The following is a 27,517-nucleotide window of genomic DNA, read 5'->3' on the forward strand; positions in this document are numbered from 1 at the left end:
TATGGTTTTTCCTGTGGTCATGTATGGATGTGAGATTTGGACTGTGAAGAAGGCTGAGCGCTGAAGAATTGATGCTTTTGAACTGTGGTGTTGGAGAAGACTCTTGAGAGCCCCTTGGACTGCAAGGAGATCCAACCAGTCCATTCTGAAGGAGATCAGCCCTGGGAGTTCTTTGTAAGGAATGATGCTAAAGCTGAAACTCCAGTACTTTGGCCACCTCATGCAAAGAGTTGACTCATTGGAAAAGACTCTGATGCTGGGAGGGATTGGGGGCAGGAGGAGAAGGGGACGCCAGAGGATGAGATGGCATCACTGACTTGATGGACGTGAGTCTGAGTGAACTCTGGGAGTTGGTGATGGACAGGGAGGCCTGGTGTGCTGCGATTCATGGAGTCGCTAAGAGTCAGACACGACTGAGGGACTGATCTGATCTGATCTGACTCCACCTCTTACACCAGTCTCTTTCCTTTTACAGTGAAACTCTCTCAAAGAGCTATTTTTATCTGTTCTCTCCACATTTTCTCCTCCCGTTCTTTCCTTGAATATACTTTAGTCATACTTTCACTTCTACCTCTCTGTGGAAACTTCTCTTGCCCAGCTCACCAAAACCTTCCACGATGATAAATTCAATGACTAACTTTCAGTCTTTATCTCACTCACTCCATCAGCAGCAGTGGACACAACTGTCCTTCCCTCCTGACACACTTCCCTCCGAACACCACACTCTCAAGGTTTCCTTCTAGCTCCTCTCTGCTGACTCCTATCATCCAAAAGTCTATTTCCAGCCCAGATCTCTCCCTGTCTTCCACAATCTTCCCTCCTACTCAACATCTGCACCACCGGAACACCTCAAACTTAACACATCTACAAGGAGACTCACTTCCCTTTGCTTCCCTGTAAATGGTGATTCCTTTCTTCTAACTCTTTAAACGAACAGTGTACGACAGACAGCTGAATCACCTGTGCCGCCTCCTCTCTCACATCACTCATTCAATCTATCTGCAATCCCACAGGCTCTACTCACTACTCTTCTCAACATCTCCTCTGCTGTGCATTTAGCCAAGCTGTCATCACGTCTTTCCTGGATTCTTGCAACAAATCTCCTAATTGGCATCTCTGCTTCTTCCCTAGACCCGAGTAGCCCTAATAAAACAGAAACCACATCTTATAATGCCTTGGCTCAAAACCATCCAATGATTTTCCATGTCATGTTGAGAAAAACTAAAGTTGCCCAGCGATCTCAAAGATCTGATGCCATCTGTTCCATTGCCTCTCTGATACAGTTTCTCACTATTCTCTACCCTGCTCAGTCAATTCCTGTCCTACTGGCCTTTGCCCTGTTCCATAAATGCACCGGGCATCCTCCTGCCTCAGGGCCTTTGTATGTGCTTTCTTGGTCCCTGGGAGAGACAGCCATCTTTACTAACTTTTATAAATTTATAAGCCCCTTTCAACACTTCCTGCTTTACTTTTTTCTCAGCATTTACTGTTGTTCTACATAGATTTACTTACTTTGCTCTCAAGTTCCAACAGGGCAGGAATTTTTTGTCTGTTTCATTCACTACTGTGTTCTTAGTGCTTAAGATAGTGCCTAGCAGAGAGTGAATGTGCAATAAGTATTTGTTGAGTGAATTATGATGGTATCAAGATACCATCAAGATGGTATGATTTATATAATTACAGTTATTTTGTAAACACCTGATGATATGAGTTTTCCCTTATGTTCTGCATGATTCTAAAGAGGAAGGGTGCTCCTTTAATCTAATTGGTACTCATACATTCCAAAGTCATCCACAACCTGACCCCTTATAAAAAGGAAAAGATAAACCTCATTGATACTGATTTCAAATGGGTACCAAAGAGTCAATGATGGACACAAAATTAAAAACGAAAAAAAAAAAAAAAACTAAAATAGAAAATGTGGGTTTATAAACATGAGTTTACCTTTAAAGAAGAGAGTCTCTTTAAATAGACACTTGAGAAGAAAATCACTTGGATTTGATATTTTATTTGGGAACTTGGCTATCAATTGCTTTCTCTGAACTAACATGAGAGATGAGTTACAGAATGTTAAAGACCCACGGTGCTAAAGCAAGCACTTACTTATTGACTGGATAGGTAGGGGGTTAGATTTTTAAGAAAGATGAAATTTGACTGGATCCTCGCTTTTATCATGAATCAAAGAATTTCCTGATTGTGTTTCATGATTCTCAATGTTATAAGAGATGAGAATTCTCCTATTAAACTTCAACTAGAGATCCCGTCTTTGCTGATTTGGACATAAAAGCTTCTAAGTCTGTGAGATATTTTCTGTAATTATTGGACATCATGACACACAACTAATGAAGAAGATACTAATAATTCATAAAATTTATTCAGTGTTCATCATTTCAGGTATACATGGATTCACAGGAAGTCCCCTGGGTTTTCTTTTTCACCTTGAACTAAATTCTTTGTTTTATGTATAAAAGGTGGAAATAACTTCTGGATGTTGAAATAGCTATTAAAATTGCTGGCTTTCTATTGCAGTTGTTTATGAGAATACTTGATTTAAATAAAACTGCTTCTGCATGCAAGCGTACACTCAGTCATGTTCAACTCTTTGTGATCCCCATGGATTATAGCCCTCCAGGCTCCTCTGTCCATGGGACTCTCCAGGCAAGAATGCTGGAGTGGGTTGCCATGCCCTCTTCCAGGGGATCTTCCTGACCCAGGGATCAAACCCACGTCTCTTGCATCTCCTGCACTGATAGGTAGATTCTTTACCACTGTGCCCCCTGGGAAGCTCAAAAATGCTTCTGATGGTTTAATAAAAAGCAATTCTTTAAAAAAAAAATAAAGATGAAGATTTGCTGTTCATACAAGGGACATTTTATTTTAATTAATTATGACAGGGAAAGTTAATTTAGCTATAATTTCCTGCTGCCTCTAAGCAAGGAAGATCCTGCAGAGACCCTTTTTCTGCTGAGCCGGCTGAGACCATGAAAATACAAAGCAGAGCTTGGAGATGGAACTGAGAGTCAAACTGTGCTGCTTATGCAGAGTGTGGGCCACAGGGAGAAGCTGCTTAGGAAAAAGCTTCCAAAAAGAGGAAAACCAAACTTTTGGTAGTAGAAAGAACACTGCAGGGAAGCTGCCACCAAGAGAAAAACTTTTGGGGGAAAGAGGAGAAAGAGATGCTTAGATAAGTGTTTATTTTTTAACTAAAGTATAATTGCTTTTAATATTATATTGGTTTCTGCCATACATCAACATGAATCAGTCATAGGTATACATATGTCCCCTCCCTCTTGAACTTCCCTCCCACCCCTCTAGGTTGTAAGACAGCACCAGGTTGAGCTCTCTGCATCACACAGCTAATTCCCACTGGCTATCTATTTTGCATATGGTAATATATATGTTTCCATGCTACTCTCTCAACTCCTCCCACCCTCCCCTTCCCCCTCTGTGTCCACAAGTGTGTTCTCTACGTCTGCGTCTCTATTGCTGCCCAGCAAATAGGTTTATCAGTACCGTTTTCCTAGATTCCATATATATGCATTAATATACCATATTTGTTCTTCTCTTTTTGATTTGCTTCACTCTGTATGACAGGCTCTAGGTTCATCCACCTCACTAGAACTGACTCAAATTCGTTCCTTTCTATGGCTGAGTAATATTCCATTGTGCATATGTACCACAACTTCTTTATGTGTTCATTAGATAAGCACTGAATGAAGTCTGCCAGATGGTGATATCACTCTTCCCAATTGCTATTATTTCCATAATTAAAATAAATACCTAGCTATTAAAATTTCTAAAAATTAGAACCAAACGAAATTATTGTAAGCCACTAAAATCATATGAGCCATCCATCTAACATACTCTGGTCAACTCTGGACTGCACAGCAAAAGTTCCCATTAGAAGGCAGAGAAACCTTCCTTAGCTACCCACTCTAATTCTGGCAGCTGAATATTGCAGTACAGAAGACTTCCAGGAAACGTATGGGAGAGCTGTCAACTCTTTAGTAATGTACATTATTTGTAAAAGTATAAGGCTTTTTGAGTTTTAACTTTTCAAAGTCATGAAATGACACTGAAAAGACCTACACAAAAGAAGCCCCAGAAATGGAGAGAACAATGATGAAGCTTAAAATATAAATCTTTCATTAACTGAACAAAGCTACTTAGTTTTAACAGGAATCAAAACTTTGACAGAGTCAGAATGGATCACAGGAAGGACTTTCGTTAGATCAGGCGGCAATTCAGATCTTTTATTTTTTTATATAAAAATTCTGAAACTTAGAATAAGACATGAAGAAATGATTTTTAGGGATAAAATATTAATGCACTATTAATGTTAAGAAAAGAATACACAACTGTCTACTGGATACCAACATACAACTTATCTAAAGAACAAGGTTTATCAAATGTATATTCCAGTGGGTATAGGAAAGATTTTCCAGAATCCCACAAAAATGGAAAAAGCAACATATTTAACTCTGTTTGTTGCTCCAGGGGAAACTCCAACTGAAGCAGTCTTTTGAGCAATCTGCTTCCACTTTCCTGAGAATGAGAACCTGTTCCCTTAAGGCCATACTCATCTCACCGTTTTTCTAATTCTCTTTTTGGAGACATTCCAGAAAAACACTGCTTCTATTTTATAAATGCTCCAGGGTTGAGGCTAGTCAAACGGAACTGAAAAAACCCTATTTATCAGAAGAGTCCCAGGAACAGCATGCAACCCTTCCCATACAAAGAAAACAGGGATGCCTGGCTTCAAAGATCCATCCTTCAGCCTTGAAGAGAAGCAGCAGAAGCAAACACTTTTAATTGCAACATGTTCTTCTTGACTATGAAAAACTCCAGAAGCTGTGCACAATGTTTAGGGAAAATGTGAGAGGAGTTATGTAATCCAGCAAACAGGGCCAAGTTCTAGAAAAGTGCACAGCGTTTCTGGGTGCACAACAGTCCCATTGTGGGTTATTATCAGAGGCCTGGCTGGGTCTCTTATACCTTCTTCAAAACTTCCCCTGTGGAGGAGGAGGGATGGGGGAAGAGTAAACACTAATAAGGTAACCCTTGAGTTTGTGAACCTGATAAAACATCCTGAACATCTCTTAAAACCAGAAACACTTTGTAAGTCTCGGATGTTTTTGGCCAAATCAGCCAGACAGTCTCTTCCAGTGTGTGAGGATACCCAAACCCATGATGTTTCCTGAGATGTAAAAAGAGCCTCTAGGGTCAGCTGATTGCATTTTATCCAAAGTTTTTTTTTTAATCCATGTGAATATCGGGTTGGCCAAAAAGTTCATTCAGGCTTTCTGTAAGATGGTATGGAAAACCTGAATGAACGTTTTGGTGAACCCAATAGAACCCACCGTTAACATAGAGAGGCAGCAGATGTAGGAAGTCAGGTAAAATAACACTTTGAAACAATCCATTTAATTGGAATATTTTGATTTTTATGAAATCTTTGGATATCAAAATGCTCTCAAAGGCAAATTGTGCTGCAGAGTCTAACTGAAGGAAAATTCTCCATACACTGCAGATTGGCAAAGCCTCAGAAAATGAAACATTCAGTTACTCTACTAACTGCTTATTTTTAAATTGTCTCTTGATATGAACTGACGAATATATATACTTTTCTCATTCAGGCAAACCATTTACCTCTTTCTCCATTTGTAATCCTTCTGCTCTAATATTTCTTTCAAATACTTCTCTCTTTTCCATCTGGGGGTTGGATTTTCTGTACACAAGAATGTAGTCAATTCGACATTTTCCGTCTCTGAAGTAAAGGCCATTTAATTTGTTTTTTTCTGGTACTGTCTGCACACAAAGAGAAAGGGACCAGTTTAAGACACTCAACCCTGAGCCTTGACTGAGTAATGTTAAAGAATAACTCAAACTAAATGAATGTTCCTTGTGTTTTATCAAAATTACACTTTTATTAATGAAAAATGTAAACAACAGAACACAAAATAAAAATCGGAAAAAGCATTCAGTCTAATGAACAAAACTTAAAGATACCCAATGATATCAAAAGTTGCCAAGGATGTGGAGCAACTGACATTCTACAGGTGAGAGTGAAAACTGATATACTAACACTGGAAAACACACTAACATCATCATGTAAAACTGAACTTGGCATCAGTTCAGTTCAGTCGCTCAGTCGTGTCCGACTCTTTGCGACCCCATGAATCGCAGCACGCCAGGCCTCCCTGTCCCTCACCAACTCCTGGAGTTCACTGAGACTCACGTCCATCGAGTCAGTGATGCCATCCAGCCATCTCATCCTCTGGCGTCCACTTCTCCTCCTGCCCCCAATCCCTCCCAGCATCAGAGTCTTTTCCAGTGAGTCAACTCTTTGCATGAGGTGGCCAAAGTACTGGAGTTTCAGCTTTAGCATCATTCCCTCCAAAGAAATCCCAGGGCTGATCTCCTTTAGAATGGACTGGTTGGATCTCCTTGCAGTCCAAAGGACTCTCACGGGTCTTCTCCAACACCATAGTTCAAAACCATCAATTCTTCTGCACTCAGCTTTCTTCACAGTCCAACTCTCATATCCATACATGACCACTGGAAAAACCATAGCCTTGACTAGATGGACCTTTGTTGGCAAAGTAACGTCTCTGCTTTTGAATATGCTATCTAGATTGGTCATAACTTTCCTTCCAAGGAGTAACTTCCAGATGTTCAAGCTGGTTTTAGAAAAGGCAGAGGAACCGGAGATCAAATTGCCAACATCCTCTGGATCATCGAAAAAGGAAGAGAGTTCCAGAAAAACATCTATTTCTGCTTTATTGACTATGCCAAAGCCTTTGACTGTATGGATCACAATCAACTGTGGAAAATTCTGAAAGAGATGGGAATACCAGACCACCTGATCTGCCTTTTGAGAAATTTGTATGCAGGTCAGGAAGCAACAGTTAGAACTGGACATGGAACAACAGACTGGTTCCAAATAGGAAAAGGAATACGTCAAGGCTGTATATTGTCACCCTGCTTATTTAACTTCTATGCAGAGTACATCATGAGAAACACTGGACTGGAAGAAGCACAAGCTGGAATCAACATTTCCAGGAGAAGTATCAATAACTTCAGATATGCAGATGACACCACCCTTATGGCAGAAAGTGAAGAGGAACTAAAAAGCCTCTTGATGAAAGAGGAGAGTGAAAAAGTTGGCTTAAAGCTCAACATTCAGAAAACTAAAATCATGGCATCTGGTCCTATCCCTTCATGGGAAATAGATGGGTAAACAGTGGAAACAGTGTCAGACTTTATTTTTTTGGGCTCCAAAATCACTGCAGATGGTGATTGCAGCCATGAAATTAAAAGACGCTTACTCCTTGGAAGGAACATTGGCATACATAACCCTAATAAATTCCTGACAAACCATTAAATGTGTATATGAATGTTCACAGCAGCATTATTCATAAGAGAAAAAATTTTAAATGGGAATCAATACATATCAATGAATAGGCGAACATAAATAAATTGTATAGTCATATAGAATATTATACAGCAGGGAAAAAGAACGAATGATACATCTTATAGTAAGCAAAATCTTAAAAACAACATTGACAGAAGAAAAGCAAGTCACAGAAGACTTTATACAGCATGATATCATTTTTTACAAAGCACAAAACAAAATCAACGTAAAATAAGTTGTTAAGGCTACATATGCTGCTGCTAAGTTGCTTCAGTCGTATCCGACTCTGTGCGACCCCATAGACGGCAGCCCACCAGGATCCCCCGTCTCTGGGATTCTCTAGGCAAGAACACTGGAGTGGGTTGCCATTTCCTTCTCCAATGCATGAAAGTGAAAAGTGAAAGTGAAGTCGCTCAGTCGTGTCTGACTCGTAGCGACCCCATGAACTGCCTACCAGGCTCCTCCATCCATGGGATTTTCCAGGCAAGAGTACTAGAGTGGTTGCAATTGCCTTCTCTGGAAGGCTACATATGTATGCATGGTAAAATGATTTTTAGAGCAAGGTAATAAAAAATGCAAAAATTCAGGAAGACAGTCCATCTGGTAGGGGAGAAGGATGAGACTACATGTAGTTTGATGGTTTTAGAAATACTTTTTAGTCAGTGTCTCTCAACCACTTTTGCCCACCATAGCAAATATTTTTCTTTGTGATATTTGTGTATATAGTTATAAACAGCACAAGGATTAAACCTGCTTGTAACTTATAGTCAGAGCAGGGTCTTCATATCCATGGTTTCTCCACATTATGGTTGTAACCACATACTATATAGTACTATAATATCTATTACTGAAAAACATCCACAGATAGATGCACCCACATAACTCAAACCCACATTATTCAAGGGTCAACTGTAAGTGTAAACACAAAAAAATTTGAGATCACAGTATATATCAGTTTCTACATAGCAGTATGAAGAAAAACAATATGCCAGACCTCCAAGGCTATTGCTAGAGTCCATATTCTTGCAGCAGTGCCATGCATGCCACCTCATTCAAAAGGAAAATCTAAGCTGGGAGAGATGGAAATAACATGTCTCATACCTGGGCAGGTATTTATAACTGATGATCAATCATCACTATTTCTGGCTTCTGCTCAGAAGCCCACCCAAATAAACACTTTCTTAGCAATCATCTGCCAGGCAAGGGAACTATTCAGTAGATTTAGCACATTACCATCTATCTGCAGAACCAGCCGAGGCTTCAAGAGAAGGTTTAGCAAAGCCCTAATCTCCCTGAGACTGTTCAATCACCTCTAAATTAAGGGGATTAGACTAGCTGCTTTGTGAGGTGCCTTTCAAGGTCCTTACTTTGTGTCATATTATGGTATCCAAAGTCTCTGTGTGAATTAATGCTGACTGAGTTTTTTTCTTAAAACACACACACACAGATAAGTAGTGTATGGCGTTTATAGAAAGAGGTCTGGGAAGTTTGATAGAAGTAAACAATTTTTCCTGCTCAAAAGTGTTATCCTTTCACTGGCTAACAGCTTCTGGAATAACAACAGCATTAAGAATACACAATAAATTAATGACTCTGACCCGTGTTCCTATTACCTAAACCTAGTGCATATACAAGTGTCAGTCGCTTAGTCACGTCTAACTCTTTGTGACCCCGTGGACTGTAGCCTACCAGGCTCCTCTGTCCTTGGAATTCTCCAGGCAAGAATATTGGAGTGGGTAGCCATTCCCTTCTCTAGGGGATCTTTCTGACCCAGGGATAGAATCCGGGTCCCCTGCATTGCAGGCAGATTCTTTACCTACCATCTGAGCTTCAGAATCACTGCAGATGGTGACTGCAGCCATGAAATTAAAAGACGCTTGCTCCTTGAAAGAAAAGCTATGACCAACCTAGACAGCATGTTAAAAAGCAGACACATTACTTTGCCAACAAAGGTCCATCTAGTCAAAGCTATGGATTTTCCAGTAGTCATGTATGGATCTGAGAGTTAGACTATAAAGAAAGCTGAGTGCTGAAGAATTGATGCTTTTGAACTGTGGTGTTGGAGAAGACTCTTGAGAGTCCCTTGGACTGCAAGGAGATCCAACCAGTCCATCCTAAAGGAAATCAGTCCTGAATATTCATTTGAAGGACTGATGCTGAAGCTGAAACTTCAATGCTTTGGCTACCTGATGGGAAGAGCTGACTCATCTGAAAAGATCCTGATGCTGGGAAAGATTGAAGGCAGGAGGAGAAGCAAATGACAGAGGATGAGATGCTTGGATGACATCACTGACTCAATGGACATGAGTTTGAGTTAACTCTGGGAGTTGGTGATGGACAGGGAGGCCTGGTGTGCTGCAGTCCATGGGATTACAAAGAGTTGGACACAACTGGGCGACTGAACTGAACTGAGCCACTGCTGCTGCTGCTGCTGCTGCTAAGTCACTTTAGTCGTGTCTGACTCTGTGTGACCCCATAGACGGCAGCCCACCAGACTTTCCCACCCCTGAGATTCTCCAGGCAAGAATACTGGAGTGGGTTGCCATTTCCTTCTCCAATGCGTGAAACTGAAAAGTGAAAGTCAAATCGCTCAGTCGTGTCTGACTCTTAGCGACCCCATGGACTGCAGCCTACCAGGCTCCTCCGTCCATGGGATTTTCCAGGCAAGAGTACTGGAGAGGGGTGCCATTGCCTTCTCCGGAACTGAGCCACTAGGAAAACCCATATACAAAGTGCATATACAAAGAAGATATTAAAGTCCACTGAGACACAGCTGAGCAATAGCGAACGCTTTTAACAAAATACTTTTTTTCCCCAAAAAATAACACATGAACAGATGGTCTGTTTATAATTGCAATGAGTTTCTGTAATCTTAGTTTCCAGATTACAGAGGCGAATGGGAACTCAAAGAGGCTGCAGACAACACAGTCTACCGAGAGCTGGTCCACTTTACATCATTGTTCCACATGATGGGAGATTTCAACAGGGAATCCATTCTTGTAAAGCTAACTTTTGACTATTTAGCAATACCTAAAATGTAAATCATTTTAAAATGATGAGTGTTTTTAAAAATCTTCTTTGTATAAGCTAAATGCCTTTAGCTATAAGAGAAGTGCATGCCCCACTGAAAGTCTGTTTTGAGCTAAGTAGATTTCAGATTCCTGAAATGTGCTAGACCCCCAGAGGTTTTCAAAAGCATATAAGACTTCACCCCTTCTTTTCCCCCAGGAACCCCCAGTTCAATGAGATGACTTTAAACAATCCACTGGAATATGCTTCTCCAGTTCTGGCCTGGATCAAGAATTTTGTTTTTATGAAATGGCATACTCTTACCTCTCCCCCGGCTTCCAACCTGCTAGCATCATCTGAAGTACTGGTAAGATTTCCAGGGTGAAGGAGAGAGTCGTCATCTTTGCAAGGACTGTTGACAGCTTCTAATTCATCAAAAAGAATATTGACATCCTTGGCCACTAGAACCAAAGTAAATACATTACAAGTCAAGTCAAGAATCTGGGATCTTAAAAGCAATACTAAAAGTAAAGACATCTCCCTCTGGCTTCATAGTTTTTCATTGTTTCAATGACACCTTGAATGACAGATATATTATTTCCTAAGAAAAATGGACGTCAAATGTAAAATGTGTTTAACCAAATAGTGTCTCCATTAGGCCAAGGTGAAAGACAATGTGAAGTAAAGTGAAGGATCTCCACAATATAAATATAATTTGTCTTCATGATAACAGGAAGTGTTGTTTTGTTTAGCTTTCCTTCATATAGTTGTTTAGCATGGGTTCTTTAAAACTTCAAAGAGCTCATTTTGCATATTTTTTAAAATTTTTAATTGGAGGATAATGGCTTTACAAGGTTGTGCTGGTTCCTGATGTACAACAATGTCAATCTGCTGTAAGTATACATATGTTCCCTTCCTCTTAAGCCTCCTTCCCACACCGCTCCCCCTCAATCCCGATCATCACAGAGCACCAAGCTGAGTTCCCTCTGCTGTACAGCAGCTTTCCACGAGCTATCTGTTTTATACATGGTAGTGTATATACGGGCTTCAGTGCTACTGTCTCAATTTGTTCCACCCTCTCCTTTCCCCACTGTGTCCGCAAGTCGATTCTCTACGTCTGCATCTCTATCGCTGCCCTGCAAACAGGTTCATCAGTATCATTTTTTCTAGCTCACATACATATGTGTTAATATACAATATTCATTTTTCTCTTTCTGACTTACTTCACTCTGTATAATAGGCTCTAGGTTCATCCACCTGACTACAACTGACTCAAATTTGTTCTTGTTTGTTCAAATTTGTTTCTATGGCTCAGTAAGACACAACTGAGCAACTGAACTGAACTGAACTGAAGGCTCAGTAATATTCCATTGTATATATGTACAGCAACTTAAGATCTCATTTTATATTGGAGAATACAAAAAACAAAAATGTTTTGTTTTCATTTAAATGCTTCCATGTCTTATCTACTACAAATAGGGTTGCTATGAACATTGGGTGCGAGTATCTTCAAATTACAGTTTTTGTCTTTCCCGGATAGATGCCCAGGAGTGGGATCACTGGATCATATGACAACTTTTAGTTTTTTTAAGGAACCTCCATTCTGTTCTTCATAGTGGCTGCACTTACTTACATTCTCACCAACAGAGGAGGAGGGTTCCTGTTACTCCACACCCTCTCCAGCATTTATTGTTTGTAGATTTTTTGATGATGGACATTTGCACCAGTGTGAGGTGATACTGCATTGTAGTTCTGATTTGCATTCTCTAGTAATTAGCAATGTTGAGCATCTTTTCATGTTCCTGTTGGCCATCTGTATGTCTTCTTTAGAGTAATGTCTATTTAGGTCTTCTACCCATTTTTTGATTGAGTTTTGTTTTGTTTTTGTTTTGATATTGACCTGTATAAATCTGTTCATATATTTTGGAAATTAAGCTTTTGCCAGTCACATTATTTTCAAATATTTTCTTTTGAGTTCATAAGTTGTCTTCCAATTTTGCTTATGGTTTTCTTTGCTGTGCAAAAGTTTTTAAATTTAATTAAGTTCATTTGCTTATTTTTGTTTTTGAGGTCCCTTCTATACTGACTTAAATTTTAGAACAACATTGAAGTTCACTTTTTCTTTGATGCTTTAAAAATAACTAAGGATTTTTAACCTATCAGAAGCTGCTGACTAGAATAATTCATAGAAGACTGAGTTCTATTTACACAAGCATATGAAAGAGTATCCATTCTTTCATCCAAAAAAATTTTAGAGGTGTGCACACTGTGTCAGGCAGAGATGTGTGGTGACTGAATCTTGGTGAATAAAAGTGATGAGCCTTCCTGCTCTTTTGGTAATAACAGAAAAAATAAAGAAATGTGAAGTGTGGTGAGTGATATGAAGAACAAGAGTGTAATGGGGTGACCAGGATCCAAGTGTGTGATTTTGGGCAATTCGTTTAACTGCAAGTTTTTTATCTGTAAAATAAAATTGACACAGGAATAAAATGAACATTTACTGCTTACTGTAGCAGGCTGAATTATGGCCCCCAAAGGTGACCAATCCCTGGAATGAATGACTGTATAAAGTTATATGGGAAAAGGGACTTCATAGATGCAATTAAGTCAAGGATCTTAAATCATTAAGATTAAATTAAAAATCCTGGGAGATTATCCAGGATTATATGGATAGGACCATGTAATTACAAGAGAGACAGGAAGGTCAGAATCAGATAAAGACACGGGAAGATAGGATGCTGCTGAGTTTGACAATAGAGGACAAGGTCACAAGTCAAGGAATGCAGGGGTGGCCCTAGAAGATAGAAAAGGCAAGAAAGCAGATTCTCCCCCAGAACCTCTAGAAGGAACACAGTCTTGCTGACACCTTGAAGATGTCTGACCTTCAGAACTGTAAGATAAGAAATCTGTGCTGTTTCAAGTTACTAAGTTTGTGGTAATTTGTTACAGCAGCAAAAAAAAAAAAAAAAAGGAACTAATACACTTATTGAGGCTACAAATGAAAAACATCAAGGTCTTTTCATACAACCAAGGCTTAAGAGCATCTACACTGGACCAGGTGCTCAAGTAGAAGCACTGACATTTTTGAGGAAGCACAGTATGTTGTGGGAGGTGTCAAGGTCAAAGACCACTTCCCTGACCACCCTATGTAAAGAAGCTGCCCTTCACCCAGGTACCCTCCATCTCTTCTCTCTGCTCATTTCCTTCCCAGCATGTATCACAGTCTGAATTATTTATTCATTTGTTTTCTTAAATGTTGGATGTCTACCCTATTAGAACTTAAGTTCCAAAAGAACAGGGAGCCTGTCTGTGTTGACTAGTATACAGAGATCCAGGCAAGGAATAAGCCCTCAACTCATTTTTTTTGAATAACAGCCAGTGTAGGAGATGAGACATAAGTGAGCCAAGTTTAATCCCTGGGTTGGGAAAATCCCCTGGAGGAGGGCACAGCAACCCACTCCAGTATTCTTGTCTAGAGAATCCCAGGGACAGAGGAGCCTGCCAGGCTACAGTCCATGGGGTAGCAAAGAGTTGAACATGACTGAAGCAACTTTGCATGCACCCACACAGAATGACCTCAAAGCAGTCACTGTCTTATGATGTGTGAGAGTACTTTTCTTCACCGTTCTGTGACTCTGGGACCATGCATATATGTTTCTCCTAATGCAACTGTTACAAGCTAGGAGCTCCATCATTTCAAGTAGATATTGATTAAATTTTCAAGGAGATAATGATGACTTTCTACTGGTTATATCTGAATAGGATCAAAATATTCTTTTAACACGGGAAGACCTGATTACTATTTCAAACTCCACCCCTTAGCTGTGTGAATTTGTGCTCCCATTTCCTCACTGGTGAGACAGGTATAGAAACCTTCTCTAAGGGTGACTAAGAAGATTATGTGAGATATATTTGCATATGTCAGCAGGGTGGCTGACATATGGCAAATCCATGAGAAATGTTGGGTTTGTCAGTTTTAGACTCTGGGACCTTAAGTCAGCACTTTAGCGTTACCAATACAAAAAGGCAGAGGACGCATTTACAAGCTGGAGTGGTTGTTCAGAGGGATGGACTGGGATGAGATGTGAGAGAGAGAGGGAAGCTAAAGACGACAGACACTGAGATTCTTGTCATGGTGACTGCCTCTCATTGGGGAGAAACTCTTGAATATTCATTCATTCATCCTATGCTTTTGCCAAGATAGAAAATTACCAGATTATCTTCCACCAGTATCACCTTCTGGTGTTGGCACAATCTGTTCAAGAAAGCTTTTGACATCTATGATTCTCATCTGGCCCCAAACTGTTACCCTGAAGGCATCTTGTATGGTCTAGGAGGAATTTGTTCTCACAGGGTGGTGCCAGTCGTATCTAGTGGGAAGAATCCAGGGATGTTGCTAAACATCTTACAATGCACAGAACAGCCCTTATAGTGAGTTCTCCAGCCCAGATGTTAATGTGCTGAGGTTGAGAGGTTGTGCTTTGCATTAAAGGTCCAATTATTTTATTCCAGAGGGACCAGTTAATTTGGGGAAAGGGAGAGAAGCCCTTTGCTTTCCTACTGCTGCCCATCAGAATTACTGTCTGGAAGCTATTAATATTATGGGACTGGTGTTACCTGAGTGCTCAAGGGAAATCAGTACGTCTTTGAGTTTTAGAGAATGAGTGATACGAAGGCACCATTATCACCTGCCAGTATTTCAAGAGCTTCAGCCAAGATAAGAAACGCTGAAGTGTTAGAAAACGCTCAGCTAAACACGTGATCAGTAAGACTGCAGAACATGTAAACACTCCACAGAAGACAGAAGAAACATATGTCCTTCATCAGTATTTCACCATTGTCACTGATAGAGCCGCTTTAACTACAATGTAAGTTCTAGGAACAAAGTACAATCTCCTTTGATAGGAACTTTCATTCTTTTAAAGAAAACAACCTCCAACTGTGAAAGTGAAAGTTGCTTAATCGTGTCCAACTCTCTGCGACCCCCTGGACTGTAGCCTGCCAGGCTCCTCTGTCCATGGAATTCCCCAGGCCAGAATACTGGAGTGAGTAGGCGTTCCCTTCTCCAGGGGATCCTCCCAACCTAGGGATCAAACCCAGGTCTCCCACATTGCAGGTGGATTCTTTACCATCTAAGTCATCAGAGAAGCCATATAAACACTCCACAGAAGACAGAAGAAACGTGACCTTCATCAGTAGTTCACCACTGATAGATGGTCACTGATAGATCCGCTTTAACTGCAACACAATTTTGAGGAACTAAGTACAATGCCCTTTAATGGAAACTTTCATTTTTTTTTTTTTTTAAAGAAAATATCCTCCAACTGTGAAGTTAACCAATTTTTAGAAATCTACTCATTCAATAAGTATTTATCGAAACCTATGCTGACCAGAAACCGGGGTTCAAGTACTGGACACAACAGGCAGGACCCCTGCCCTCCAAGAGCTCCTGGTCCAGCCGAGGTAGAAGCAGGACCTCTTCCTCCTTTGGGACAGACGTGACAAAGCTCCTCTTCATCCAAACAAGGTCACTTGTTAATACATCCCATCGCCTCCCTCATACATTGTTTCTCAAATTAAGAAATGTTTGATAATTATCTGCCTGGTTGAACTCTGTGATTAGGCTCATTAAATAAGAAAGAGAGCCAAATGTTCTGAGGAGTCAATTAAGAATGATGAGAGAGGGAGGAAGGGAGGGAATGAGAGGGAGAAGGAGGGAGAGAAGGATGAAGGGAGGGGGAGGGAGAAAAGAGAGAGAGGGAATACAAAAATTCTATTCTAATCAAATATGGACCTGCATTGCATACAGACTCAGGAAGGGCCCTGTGAACACAACTGGGCAGGTAACATGGGTTCTGGCATATGGATACCACATATTTGGGAAAGCAGGAAGATACCCAAATGACTCTCTCGCAAGAAGCAGCCACTTACCCTAAAGAGACCCAGGAACTAACAGCAGGGACTCACATTGAACAACTAAACAAGGGCCAAGAAACTGAAATTGCCTGGGAGACCAAAAATCAGCTACTGACTCTGAGTCAAGCAGAGGAGAGAGGCAACAGGGAGAAAGATTTCTGAGGGTTGGCTTGTTCTACTCTCCCAGAACGGAAGCAGATCAGAGAAGGCAAAGGACCAGGAAGCACGGAGATCCTGACCTCCCTCATGTGATGGGAGGGCAAATTTGCCACAGTGGTACTAAATCTACTATCAAATATTTGCAATTATTTCAAATATTCTTTCAGTGAAAATAATTTTGTATATTAGCTCAACTCTCTTGGGAAAAGAGACTGCAAACATATGGCAAGGGCTAAAACAAAGAAATGAATTGCTTATCTTCTGCCACTTGTTCACTGAACCAACACTGAGCTTAGGTGCTGAAGGTATAAACATGACCAAGACATAAGTAGAAAGCCTCATACTTCCAGACAAGAGGATGAACTTGAGGAATCAATGCTATAAAGGCAATTGGAAAAACACAGCAAATGTTTATTTTAGACTGTGTTAGAAACAATCTAAAAGAGAGTAAGAAATAAATACCAAAAAAATCAAAGAGTTCAACTCACAGCTCTTTCAAAAAAATAAATAAATAAAACCTCACTTCGGCATTATAGTTCTTTAATCTTGGCACTTTCTGAGGCAGAGAAAATACAGTGAAATTATAGGTCACTGAAGAAGACATGAAAGGGCTGTGTGCAATATAATCTGAGTTTCTATATTTGTTCTGCAGAGTGTCAGTTCATTATACTATTGATATTTTTATCCTGAGTTCCAAATGATTACATCTGATACTCAGAGTTCTGAAGGTATTATATACTGACCTCATAGCCTCATTAGAAAATTTAAAAAAGGACACCTCCAGGAATAATTTAGAATAATGAAAAAAAATTGTTCATGTCTCAGTTTGAACGCTGACCTGGCTGTTTTATAACCAGCTCATCTATACATCTAGAGTCCCTTTCAGATGAAGGCCCAAGATGGCTCCAAACTTGACACAAGGGCTAGCAAATAGGAGGTGCTCAATGCCCATTTTAAAATAAATAAAAGCTAGCTTAAGATTATATCAATTGCTTTTCCCCCCTTATTCTAACTACCTCAGTGCCATTACCTGCAAGAATGTGTTTTTCTCTTGAATTCAGAGGTCAAATAGGAAGGAAATGGGAAGGGACTACAGTTTATTCAGAGCTGACTGTGTATGAAGAATTGTGAGGTCTGTTTTCTCCTTCAATCTTCAGAACACCTTGCGGGACAGGTTAATACAAGAAAGAAGCCAGGTTCAAAGATGCTAAGTATGCTCACACAGCTCATAAGTGACAGAGATGAATTCCAACCCAGTTCTGACTCCCAAATGCAGGCTATTTCCAGTCAGCTCCTTGTTTTTGTGGAAGGCATTCTACTCTTCTTAAATCCTGTTTGGTTTTCAAGAACAGGAAGTCATTTCACCAGCAAACAATTATCTTGTCACAATTTTAACACTGATCTGAATCAAGCTAGACTTCACAGCTGTACCCTGACAAATCTGACGCTTTTAAAAATTTAACGAATAGATCAAATTAAATGCTTTTAAAAATCCAGGAACACACACAGCAGCACACACAGCTTCGAGCCACTGGAATTTTAAAAACCAAACACTGCTTTGCATTTATATGGCACTAGTAAGCCTAGGACCCTCTAGATGTTCATTACTCTTCAAATGATTTTGATAACAGCCCTAAGGCAGAGGCTACCTGGTAAACCAAGAAGAAGAGGGTCTAATTTAGAATATTTAAAATAGATAATTGGAAAAGACATAAATCCTTCCTTAGCTGGCTTTATTCCTTTCTAATAGGCCAGTGGTTTTCAAAGTGTGTTCCCTGGAATCCCAGGATTCTTTGGAAGAACTTCAGGGGCCATGGAAGGGGCAAAAGGGAAACTGAGTGGGGAAATCCTACACCTTTTACCCCCCACCAACTCCAAATAGCTCAGTTATCTGTCCTAAACACTGATGATATACGTAAAAATATATTAGGGACAAAATGGCACCCCACTCCAGTACTCTTGCCTGGAAAATCCCATGGACAGAGGATCCTGGTAGGCTGCAGTCCATGGGGTTGCTGAGGGTTGGACACGACTGAGCGACTTCACTTTCACTTTTCACTTTCATGCATTGGAGAAGGAAATGGCAACCCACTCCAGTGTTCTTGCCCGCAGAATCCCAGGGACGGGGGAGCCTGGTGGGCTGCTGTCTATGGGGTCGCACAGAGTCGGACACGACTGAAGCGACTTAGCAGCAGCAGCAGCAGGGACAAAATAATAGATTCTGCAGCTTTAAAAAGTTTGGATACCTCCACCAGTGTATTGGGCAACAATTAAACGGGTATGTTAACACCTCCCCAAACAAAAACTGGGATAAGAAAGCTGGAGTCCTAACAGTTATAGATCTGAGAGCTGGCATTTTTTTTTTTTTCTGCCTGAAAAATTTACTTGAAATACTTTAAGATTCACAATGTCTTAAAAAAAAAAAACAACAAGAACACAAGTCATGAGATTTTTTTTTAATGTGTGGTTATTAAATTTTTTTCCATTGGCATTTCCTGGCTTTGTAAAGATACCGTTTTTAAAACAGAGCATACACGACAGCATGGGGTACCCACAGCACACTCTGTAATGGGGCCAAGATCATTAAGCTGCTCCCAAGACAGCATGTTTCTTACGAAGAGCTCTTCACGCAGCTACTCCATTCTAAAGAATAGACAGACACTTTGGTCATTCTATAATAAGGAGTCTAATGATGGCACCTCTTTCAACCCTGCAAATGCTATTTAGAGAAGAACTGTGTACCTAATCCAAGCTTTGCTCAATAGCCATGGTTCCCTTTTCACAACTAGAAACAAGGTCAGTGTTGTTCTGCATTAAAAATCCTAAAGTCTACTGACCATAACTGCCCCTTCTCTGGAAAGAACATGAGCTTTGGATTTAGACAAGCCTGAGTTCAAACACTAGTCCTCCCACTTACTATTCGACTGGATTCTGTAACTTGTTCAAGCTTTAATTTAAGTGGGAATAATACAATGTACCAGAGAGGACTGTTGCAAGGAATGAAGACAAGGTGGCCACCAGTAAGTCCATAGTGCTTACTGTGTGCCAAGCACTAAGGGCTTTGCATAGATCGTCTATAACTACCTCCCTTTCACTGATATGGAAATTAGGGCAAAAAGAGTTTAGGACTAAACAAAATAATACAGGTAGTTGCCTTACTTGATGTCTAATGGCTATCAGTTCCTTCCTCTCCCTCATCTTCCCCTTTGCAACAGCATGGCCATATGAATTAAAAATACAATGGTAAATCAGGGTTCAAGAAAGTGGATTGAGAATGACTCACTGGATGTCACTGAGAAATGACTCAGTCTCCTCACCCACAGAGCAAGAGCATCACCAATAAGAACAGCTTTATGACTGCACAGGGACACTGCAGGCATAACGGTCTTCCCTGGTAGCTCAGCTGTAAAGAATCTGCCTGCGATGCAGGAAACCTAGGTTCCATTCCTGGGTTGGGAAGATCCACTGGAGAAGGGATAGGCTACCCACTCCAGTCTTCTTGGGCTTCCCTGGTGGCTCAGCTGGTAAAGAATCCTCCGACAATGTGGAAGATCTGGGTTCAGTCCCTGGGTTGGGAAGATCCCCTGGAGAAGGGAAAGGCTACCCACTCCAGTATTCTGGCCTGGAGAATTCCATGGGCTGTATAGTCCATGGGGTTACAAAGAGTCCGACATGACTAAGTGACTTCCACTTCACTTCACAGCATAACAATCACCCAATAATCCTTAAAGCCTCCCAGTTCTCCTTCCAAACACTTTGCTATTTGCTCTCTTTCCCTCCCAAGTAGATTAGAATCTAATGGATTATATCACAATCAAGTCTGCCGGGTACGAATGCCACTTAAGAGTCCCCAGAGTCTGTATAGTGTTGGTCTTCTATATCCATGGGTTTCCCATCTGAGAATTCAAAGAACCCGTCTGCAATGGACAGCTTCATTTCAGTCACCGCTGGCATTCCCATGCCTCACCCTCAGATATCCAGAACTGCACAAATGTTCCAGAGGTTTTATAAATGGCAGAACATCTACTGGGATGACTCAGGTCTCCATGCCATACTGGCTACTGCTGAGCTGCCCCCTTTGCGAGTCTACAGTGGAATTCAGTCACTAAGGCGTTAACAAAATTGACTGAGCAAGGGGGCAGCAGAAGATGAGATAGATAACATCATCGACTCAGTGGACATGAGTCTGAGCCAACTCCAGGAGAGAGAGGAAAGGACAGACGAGCCTGGGGTGCTGCGGTCCATGGGGTTGCAAAGAGTTGGACATGACTTAGCAACTGAACAGCAACACCCACACTCCACACTCTGCTCAAGGTACCAGGTATACGACAAAGAAACGGGACAATGAGACTCCTGCTTTCCCAGAGCCTCCGAATTCCCTGATCACTGAAGGATCTGTTCCTCCTCAGGCTGGAGAGTCTCAGTCATGGTTGGCAGTTCAGGTGGCCCACGCAGTCGCCCAAGGCACCCAACACAGCATTCTCTCTCCTCCCACCTGCCTGCAAGACGCCATGCTGCTTCTGCAGGATCTCATCTCCTCTCTCTGCCTCCTCCCCCCCTTCCTCTCTCCTTCCCTCTCCACCTACCTAAGCATCAAGCACTTAGAATCTCAGGCTTTCAGATACCAAAAGGCAGGAAATTTAGGTAACACAGAACTGTTGAAACAAGGGACTTGGCTGCTATGTTGGGATGGGGAATGAATGGCGAGAATAAAAAGGGAGGGAAAAATAACATCAGTGAAAAAATACACACTCAAAACAAATATCCCTTTACATTAGACCACCAAATATAAATGCTTTCCTACTACAAAGTAACTAGGTTGCTTTCATTTTGAATAAGACAAAATTTTTCCTGACTTGAACTGTGCACCAAAAAGGTTCACCACTGCTTTAAAGTATTCTGCCTAGCACAGTGGCTGGCATATGACAGGTGAGACGGATACAAGAAAGGATGGATAAAATAAGTCTTTCCTTCCTTATAAGCCATACATCTGATATGAGGGAAGTTGAAAAACAACTTATGGATGGTTAGCCACTCTGAGACATCTTGTCTTGAACAGATGAAGCTATACTTAGGGCATAAGCGACAGGAAAATTTGTAAATGTATTTTACAACACAGAAGCATGGTGAAGGAATTCTTGCATCAAGATGTAACACAAGAATAAAACTGTAAAAATCCAAAGTAGTTCACTTTTTCCTAATCATTAGTATTTCACTTTTTATTTAGCACAACAAGGGCTGACACACAAGGAAATACTGACTCTATCATATATTAATCGTATAGCCTCGGGATGTATATGCACTTTTAAAATGAAGACAATAGTATCTACTATTACTTATGGCCATTTTAATAATGATAAGAGAGAGTCAAGGGAGCGCACTTACCATGATGGCTGCTAAGACACTGAAGAAATATTTGAAACCTGTGTGTATGCACACACACACACACACACAGTGTTCTAGCCCAATCTTGAAGATCATACAAATCATACAAAAATGTCCACAAAATCCTAAGAAACAGTGAAATATTTCCATTATCCTGTTAATCCCAATTAATATGTTTGTAGTAGACAATGAGTTTTACTGATGTTCAAATCCTATATTTTTTTTACATTTTTTATATGTCAGTCTCTCAAAGATTTCTATAAATAATCATCTAAGGCACAGTCCCTTGAATAACCACACTATGTGATTTTAGACTCAGAAATTTCAATGACCTGGTTAGACATCTGAATTGTATTTGGAATCTCTAGTTAGAGACTGAAGGTAGATAAATGGCTGAAATCTTTTTCACCAGAGATGCCCCAGACTGTGTGGGTAGCTTCCCAAACCTACTTAGCATAAAACTTTGCTTTTTAAACAAGAAAATAAACAGATTAAATTCTCAAACATTGGAAGATTCTTAAACCTATAAAAATTGTGTTAAAATGAAATAATATTTCCTTTTTCTTACTTTTAAATTTAAATATTAAACTCACAAACTTATATTCTTCTGTTCACAGAGGGATCACCATTCTAAACTATAAAACAGTTAACACCATAAAGAAGTGAATTTTTACTAAGATGTGCTAACAAAAAATACTATAAAAATTGTTTTATGAACACTTAGTTCACTTTGACAGAAGCTCATTCAGCCCTAAAAAATTTCAAGTTCATTGCCTGCACTTGCACAGAAGCCAACATTCATCATTTATTAGAAAATAATCCTTTCAGCAACGTGTAATCTATCATCTTTCAATCAAACAAAGTAATTACATAATTTTATAACTTTCCGTGAAAAGTTAATTTCTCTCCAATGTCTACTAATTTGATTTTTATTCTCCTGGGGAAATTTTTTCTCTTTTATTCAGCAACCGAGTATGAAGGGATTCCCCCCTCCAGAACAAATACTTGGTCCTTTTAAGTTTTCATTAAAAGTATTTCTCTTGGAAGTAGTCTTATTTTCAATTCCAGGTTCCTTCCCACCTCGGTGTTTACTGAACACATTTCTGAAAGAATTAAAGGAAGGTGGAGACCCTCCTTTCTAAGTTGGTCTCCACTATTTATCTTATTGACATTGGCACTGACCTTCTTCCATCCTAAACTGTCCTACTTGTGAAGTGGATATATTAATTATCTCATAAGATGGGGGGGGGTAATTTAATGACAAAAGAAGATAAATAGAATTAAAATGCTTAAAACTGTTCATAAGAAAATAGAGAAATAGAAATATAATTTAGAAATCTATATTTCATTGCAGAAAAATGCAATGTCACAAAACTCAAAGTAGCAAAAATTGCAGATCTGAACCCTTCAAATCCAATATTAAATAACACTATTTGATATTGAAAGAGGAGCATAATTACCAAGAATTAGAGCTCTGTTAGTGAAACACAAATGTTAATAAGTTAGTTTGTGATACCACATTCCCCACCCTCAATGCTAAACCTGTAACATGAGCAAATGTATTGATTATGACAAAGTTCTTGGTGAAAACTATGTAACACAAAATAGAGGAAGAAGAGTAAACCCTGATTAATCAAAATGCTTAGAAAAGAGGAATTTACTTCTTGGTCACAGCACTGCATCAATGACTTCATATACCCATTTTGAAGAATAAATTCCTGATTCTGGTTTACTGCATCAACACGCTTCCTACTACTGATACTTGAGTGAAGGAATATTATTCTGGTGTCTTAAAGATTTTTCTTTGATTATGATTAATCAAGGAATCTAAAAAATTATAAGGCCCAGTGATTTACTAAATAGTATAGCATACTAGAAGGCAATGGCACCCCACCCCAGTACTCTTGCCTAGAAAATCCCATGGATGGAGGAGCCTGGTGGGTTGCTGTCCATGGGGTCACGAAGAGTTGGACACGACTGAGCGACTTCACTTTCACTTTTCACTTTCATGCATTGGAGAAGGAAATGGCAACCCACTCCAGTGTTCTTGCCTGGAGAATCCCAGGGATGGGGGAGCCTGGTGGGCTGCTGTCTATGGGGTCGCACAGAGTCAGGGACATGACTGGAGCGACTTAGCAGCAGCAGCAGCGGCAGCATAGCATACTAAGATTTTATAACCCCTCTATGGTTTCCCACCAGGCGTCATCAACAACCCCAGTACTATGTGGCTCAGTTTCACAAATCGAACTGGCATTTTACTAACCATCTCTCTGGTCTCAAAATTATTTTACACAGTATCTCCTTTAAGACATCATTTTATTTTAAAGCTTGGCATCTAAGGTTTCTAGTTTTATTACCCCTCCCAAGTATTATAATAGTTTCTCCTTTCATGGTGAATTTAAAATTGGAGTGAAACTTACTTTCTTGTATTGCATTAAGAATCTCTGAAAAGTCCACATCACTCCTTGGCCCGTCAGGTAGTATTTGCATATCCAGCTGGTAGCTTTGCAAATCCACACCTCCTTCTAGAGAAACGAAAGATATTCTTGGAGTTTGCACTGGTTATCAGACAGCCCAGCATCAGGGTCCCAAGGAGAAGTAATGTCAAAATCTAAATGAACAGCCAACAGCCAGCTGGTTTGCCAATGGATCCTCCCACTTGGACAAATGACTTTTTAAAAATGAGCAACATTATCAGCCATTTACCTCTTATGGGACCAAAAAAGTTTAATTGTATTTCCAAGGCAAAAATAAGGCAATTACTTTATTAAAATACCACCTACTTCATAGAATTTATGGATGATTTCATAGGTGGGGAATATAGCATGCTGACCTCCACCCAAGGACACTTTAAATTATTCTCAGCTTCTAACACGGTTAAAACAGAACATTACACACAACACTTTTGAGACCATTTTCCTTAAAATGATAGTAATTTATCTAAAAGACAGGATTCAATATTCCTGATATCACAGATAAAAGGTATCAATTTTTTCAGTTGGACTTCCCCTGCTATTATCATTTCCTTTTCAATTATACCAGAATATTATAATTTGTTCTGTGAAGTAGTTAAGGCTCTTGAACTTGGTTTTCCAGATGTATTTTTGGTGTGTTCTAAAGAAAGAAATTTTTTTATGTTGCTCTGCACACCCATAGATCCCTGAAGGAAGTCAAAGAAACTAAGATATCAAAAAGTAGCTTTATTGTTAACAATAAACCTCTAAATGCTTCTTAAAATAAACGGTAAGAATTGGATGAGTCTGGAAGGGCTAAACATCAGTGCTAAAATAAACAGAGAGCCTGATAAATAGAATGGGGCACACTCTAGTTTCCAAAATTTTTGTAGAAATAATTCTTTCATAAGCCCAGTAATTATTCTCAGCTTTGAATTAAAACTTTAATTATATCCCTAAAACTCAAGAAGAATAAGACATAGTTACTATCTTATAACAACATTCATTCTGGGAGGGAAATGGACACAAGTAATTATAACGGGCTTCCCTAGTGGCTCAGATGGTAAAGAAAAGGCCTGGAATGCAGGAGACCCAGGTTCAGTCCCTGGGTTGGGAAGATCCCTGGAGAAGGAAATGGCAACCCACTCCAGTATTTGTGCCTGGAGAATTCCATAGACAGAGGGGCCTGATGGGCTACAGTCCACGGGGTTGCAAAGAGTCAGACATGACTGAGCAGCTAACTATAATAGAAAGGTGAGTTTTAGGAGGGCAGGGACTTTTGTCTGCATGCTATAATCCATCACTTAGAACAGTGTCTATTACAACTAATGTAGATGGAACGAATTAACAAGGTTATGCAGTACTTATGAAACAAAGGCAGCAGAGCTACACAACACATAAAGCTATTAGGCTCAGATTCTGCAGGCAGACAAACCAGCATTCACATTCTTATTTAGGAAACCCCGAATCTCTCTAGATCTTAGTTTCCTCATTGATGAAACAGGGGTGATAGTAACAGTTGCATGGAACAGCAATGAAGACTAAATGAGCACTCAGTAAATGCAAGCCATTACTCTTTTCTTTTTAGAATTTTATTTATATGTTTATTTTTGGCCGTGCTGGGTCTTCAATGTTATGTGGACTTTCCTGCATGGGCCATTACTCTTACCATCCATTATGTTTATTAAAGCAACTACAGGTTTATTAAACTATAGATTTATTAAAGCAACTACAGGTAGTTCTTTTAGGTTTCTACAGAAACTATCTAGCTATTGAGGAATGAGAAGGAATCCATAAGTCAATTATTTGGGACCAGCATGCATTTAAGTGATAATCCAGCAATGCAGACATAGCGGTGAATTTTTAAGTGCGTGCGAGCACTTGCCTCATTACAAAGTCTGAAGCTACCTGTGAGATTAAGCTTCTCAATAGAAAAAACAAAGATGTATTCCTGCTGGTCTAGAATTTGAATGCACTATATGCTTTCTTCCCTCTCATGGTCAGCTACCTTGAATAGGGAGGGAAAAGTTCTGATGCTTTTCAGCCTCTGCTTAGGCTAATCACTGTGCTCAGTAACGAGAGACCCAAAGACCTCACAGTGACACTGACAGAAAAAAAAAAAAAAAGAATATTCAGTACTACTTTTCAGCCAGACTCTGTGCCACTTACTTTATTATCTCATTTAGTTTTCACTCTAACCTTGAAAAGGAGATGCAGTAAGAAATAATAATTTACCCAAAAATGTTACTAAGTTATAAAGACATAATACCAACGCATGCTCTTAACTAGTCTTTAAAACTACTCATATCCAAGCAGTCATAAATACAGGCTGCTAGAAATGAGAACATTTAACACTTTTTACTGGATTCCAATAGTTCAGGATATACCAATATTCAGGACTTTGGACCAGGACCAAAGTCATTACATAACCTAAGAAGCAAATGACTTCTAAAAGTAAACTGATAAACAGAAGCCAGTTTATTTACCTGGTATCTGTCATAGAAGTTCATAAACTCATCATGTAGTAGTTGTGACTATTAAATAACTATAATTTTTCATAACTAAAATTCCATAATTTTGAATAAATTTTTGTTAGAGGACAGGTAGGAGCATCAGTTCAGTTCAGCTCAGTCACTCAGTCGTGTCCAACTCTTTGCAACCCCATGAATAGCAGCACGCCAGGCCTCCCTGTCCATCACCAACTCCCAGAGTTCACTCAGACTCACGTCCATCAAGTCAGTGATGCCATCCAGCCATCTCTTCCTCTGTTGTCCCCTTCTCCTGCCCCCAATCCCTCCCAGCATCAGAGTCTTTTCCAATGAGTCAACTCTTCGCATGAGGTGGCCAAAGTACTGGAGTTTCAGCTTTAGCATCATTCCCTCCAAAGAAATCCCAGGCTGATCTCCTTCAGAATGGACTGGTTGGATCTCCTTGCAGTCCAAGGGACTCTCAAGAGTCTTCTCCAATACCACGGTTCAAAAGCATCAATTCTTCAGCGCTCAGCCTTCTTCACAGTCCAACTCTCACATCCATACATGACCACAGGAAAAACCATAGCCTTGACTAGACGAACCTTTGTTGGCAAAGTAATGTCTCTGCTTTTCAATATGCCATCCAGGTTGGTCATAACTTTCCTTTCAAGGAGTAAGCGTCTTTTAATTTCATGGCTGCAGTCACCATC

General features: G+C 40.0%; 1 protein-coding gene across 1 annotated transcript in view; it reads right to left on the minus strand.

The window, feature by feature from the left end:
* ANO4 (anoctamin 4) overlaps window positions 1–27,517 on the minus strand; it is a 230,427-nt gene that overhangs the window by 186,874 nt on the left and 16,036 nt on the right. Inside the window, exons 2-3 of the mRNA XM_010853456.1 lie at window positions 10,748–10,884; window positions 5,650–5,808 (exon numbers count right to left, since the gene is read on the minus strand). Of these exons, the coding sequence (XP_010851758.1) occupies window positions 5,650–5,808; window positions 10,748–10,884 (296 nt within the window). The remainder of the gene's footprint in view (window positions 1–5,649; window positions 5,809–10,747; window positions 10,885–27,517) is intronic.

This window comes from Bison bison, unplaced genomic scaffold (assembly GCF_000754665.1).
Source record: "Bison bison bison isolate TAMUID 2011002044 unplaced genomic scaffold, Bison_UMD1.0 scf7180017864327, whole genome shotgun sequence".
Taxonomy (NCBI): Eukaryota; Metazoa; Chordata; class Mammalia; order Artiodactyla; family Bovidae; genus Bison; species Bison bison.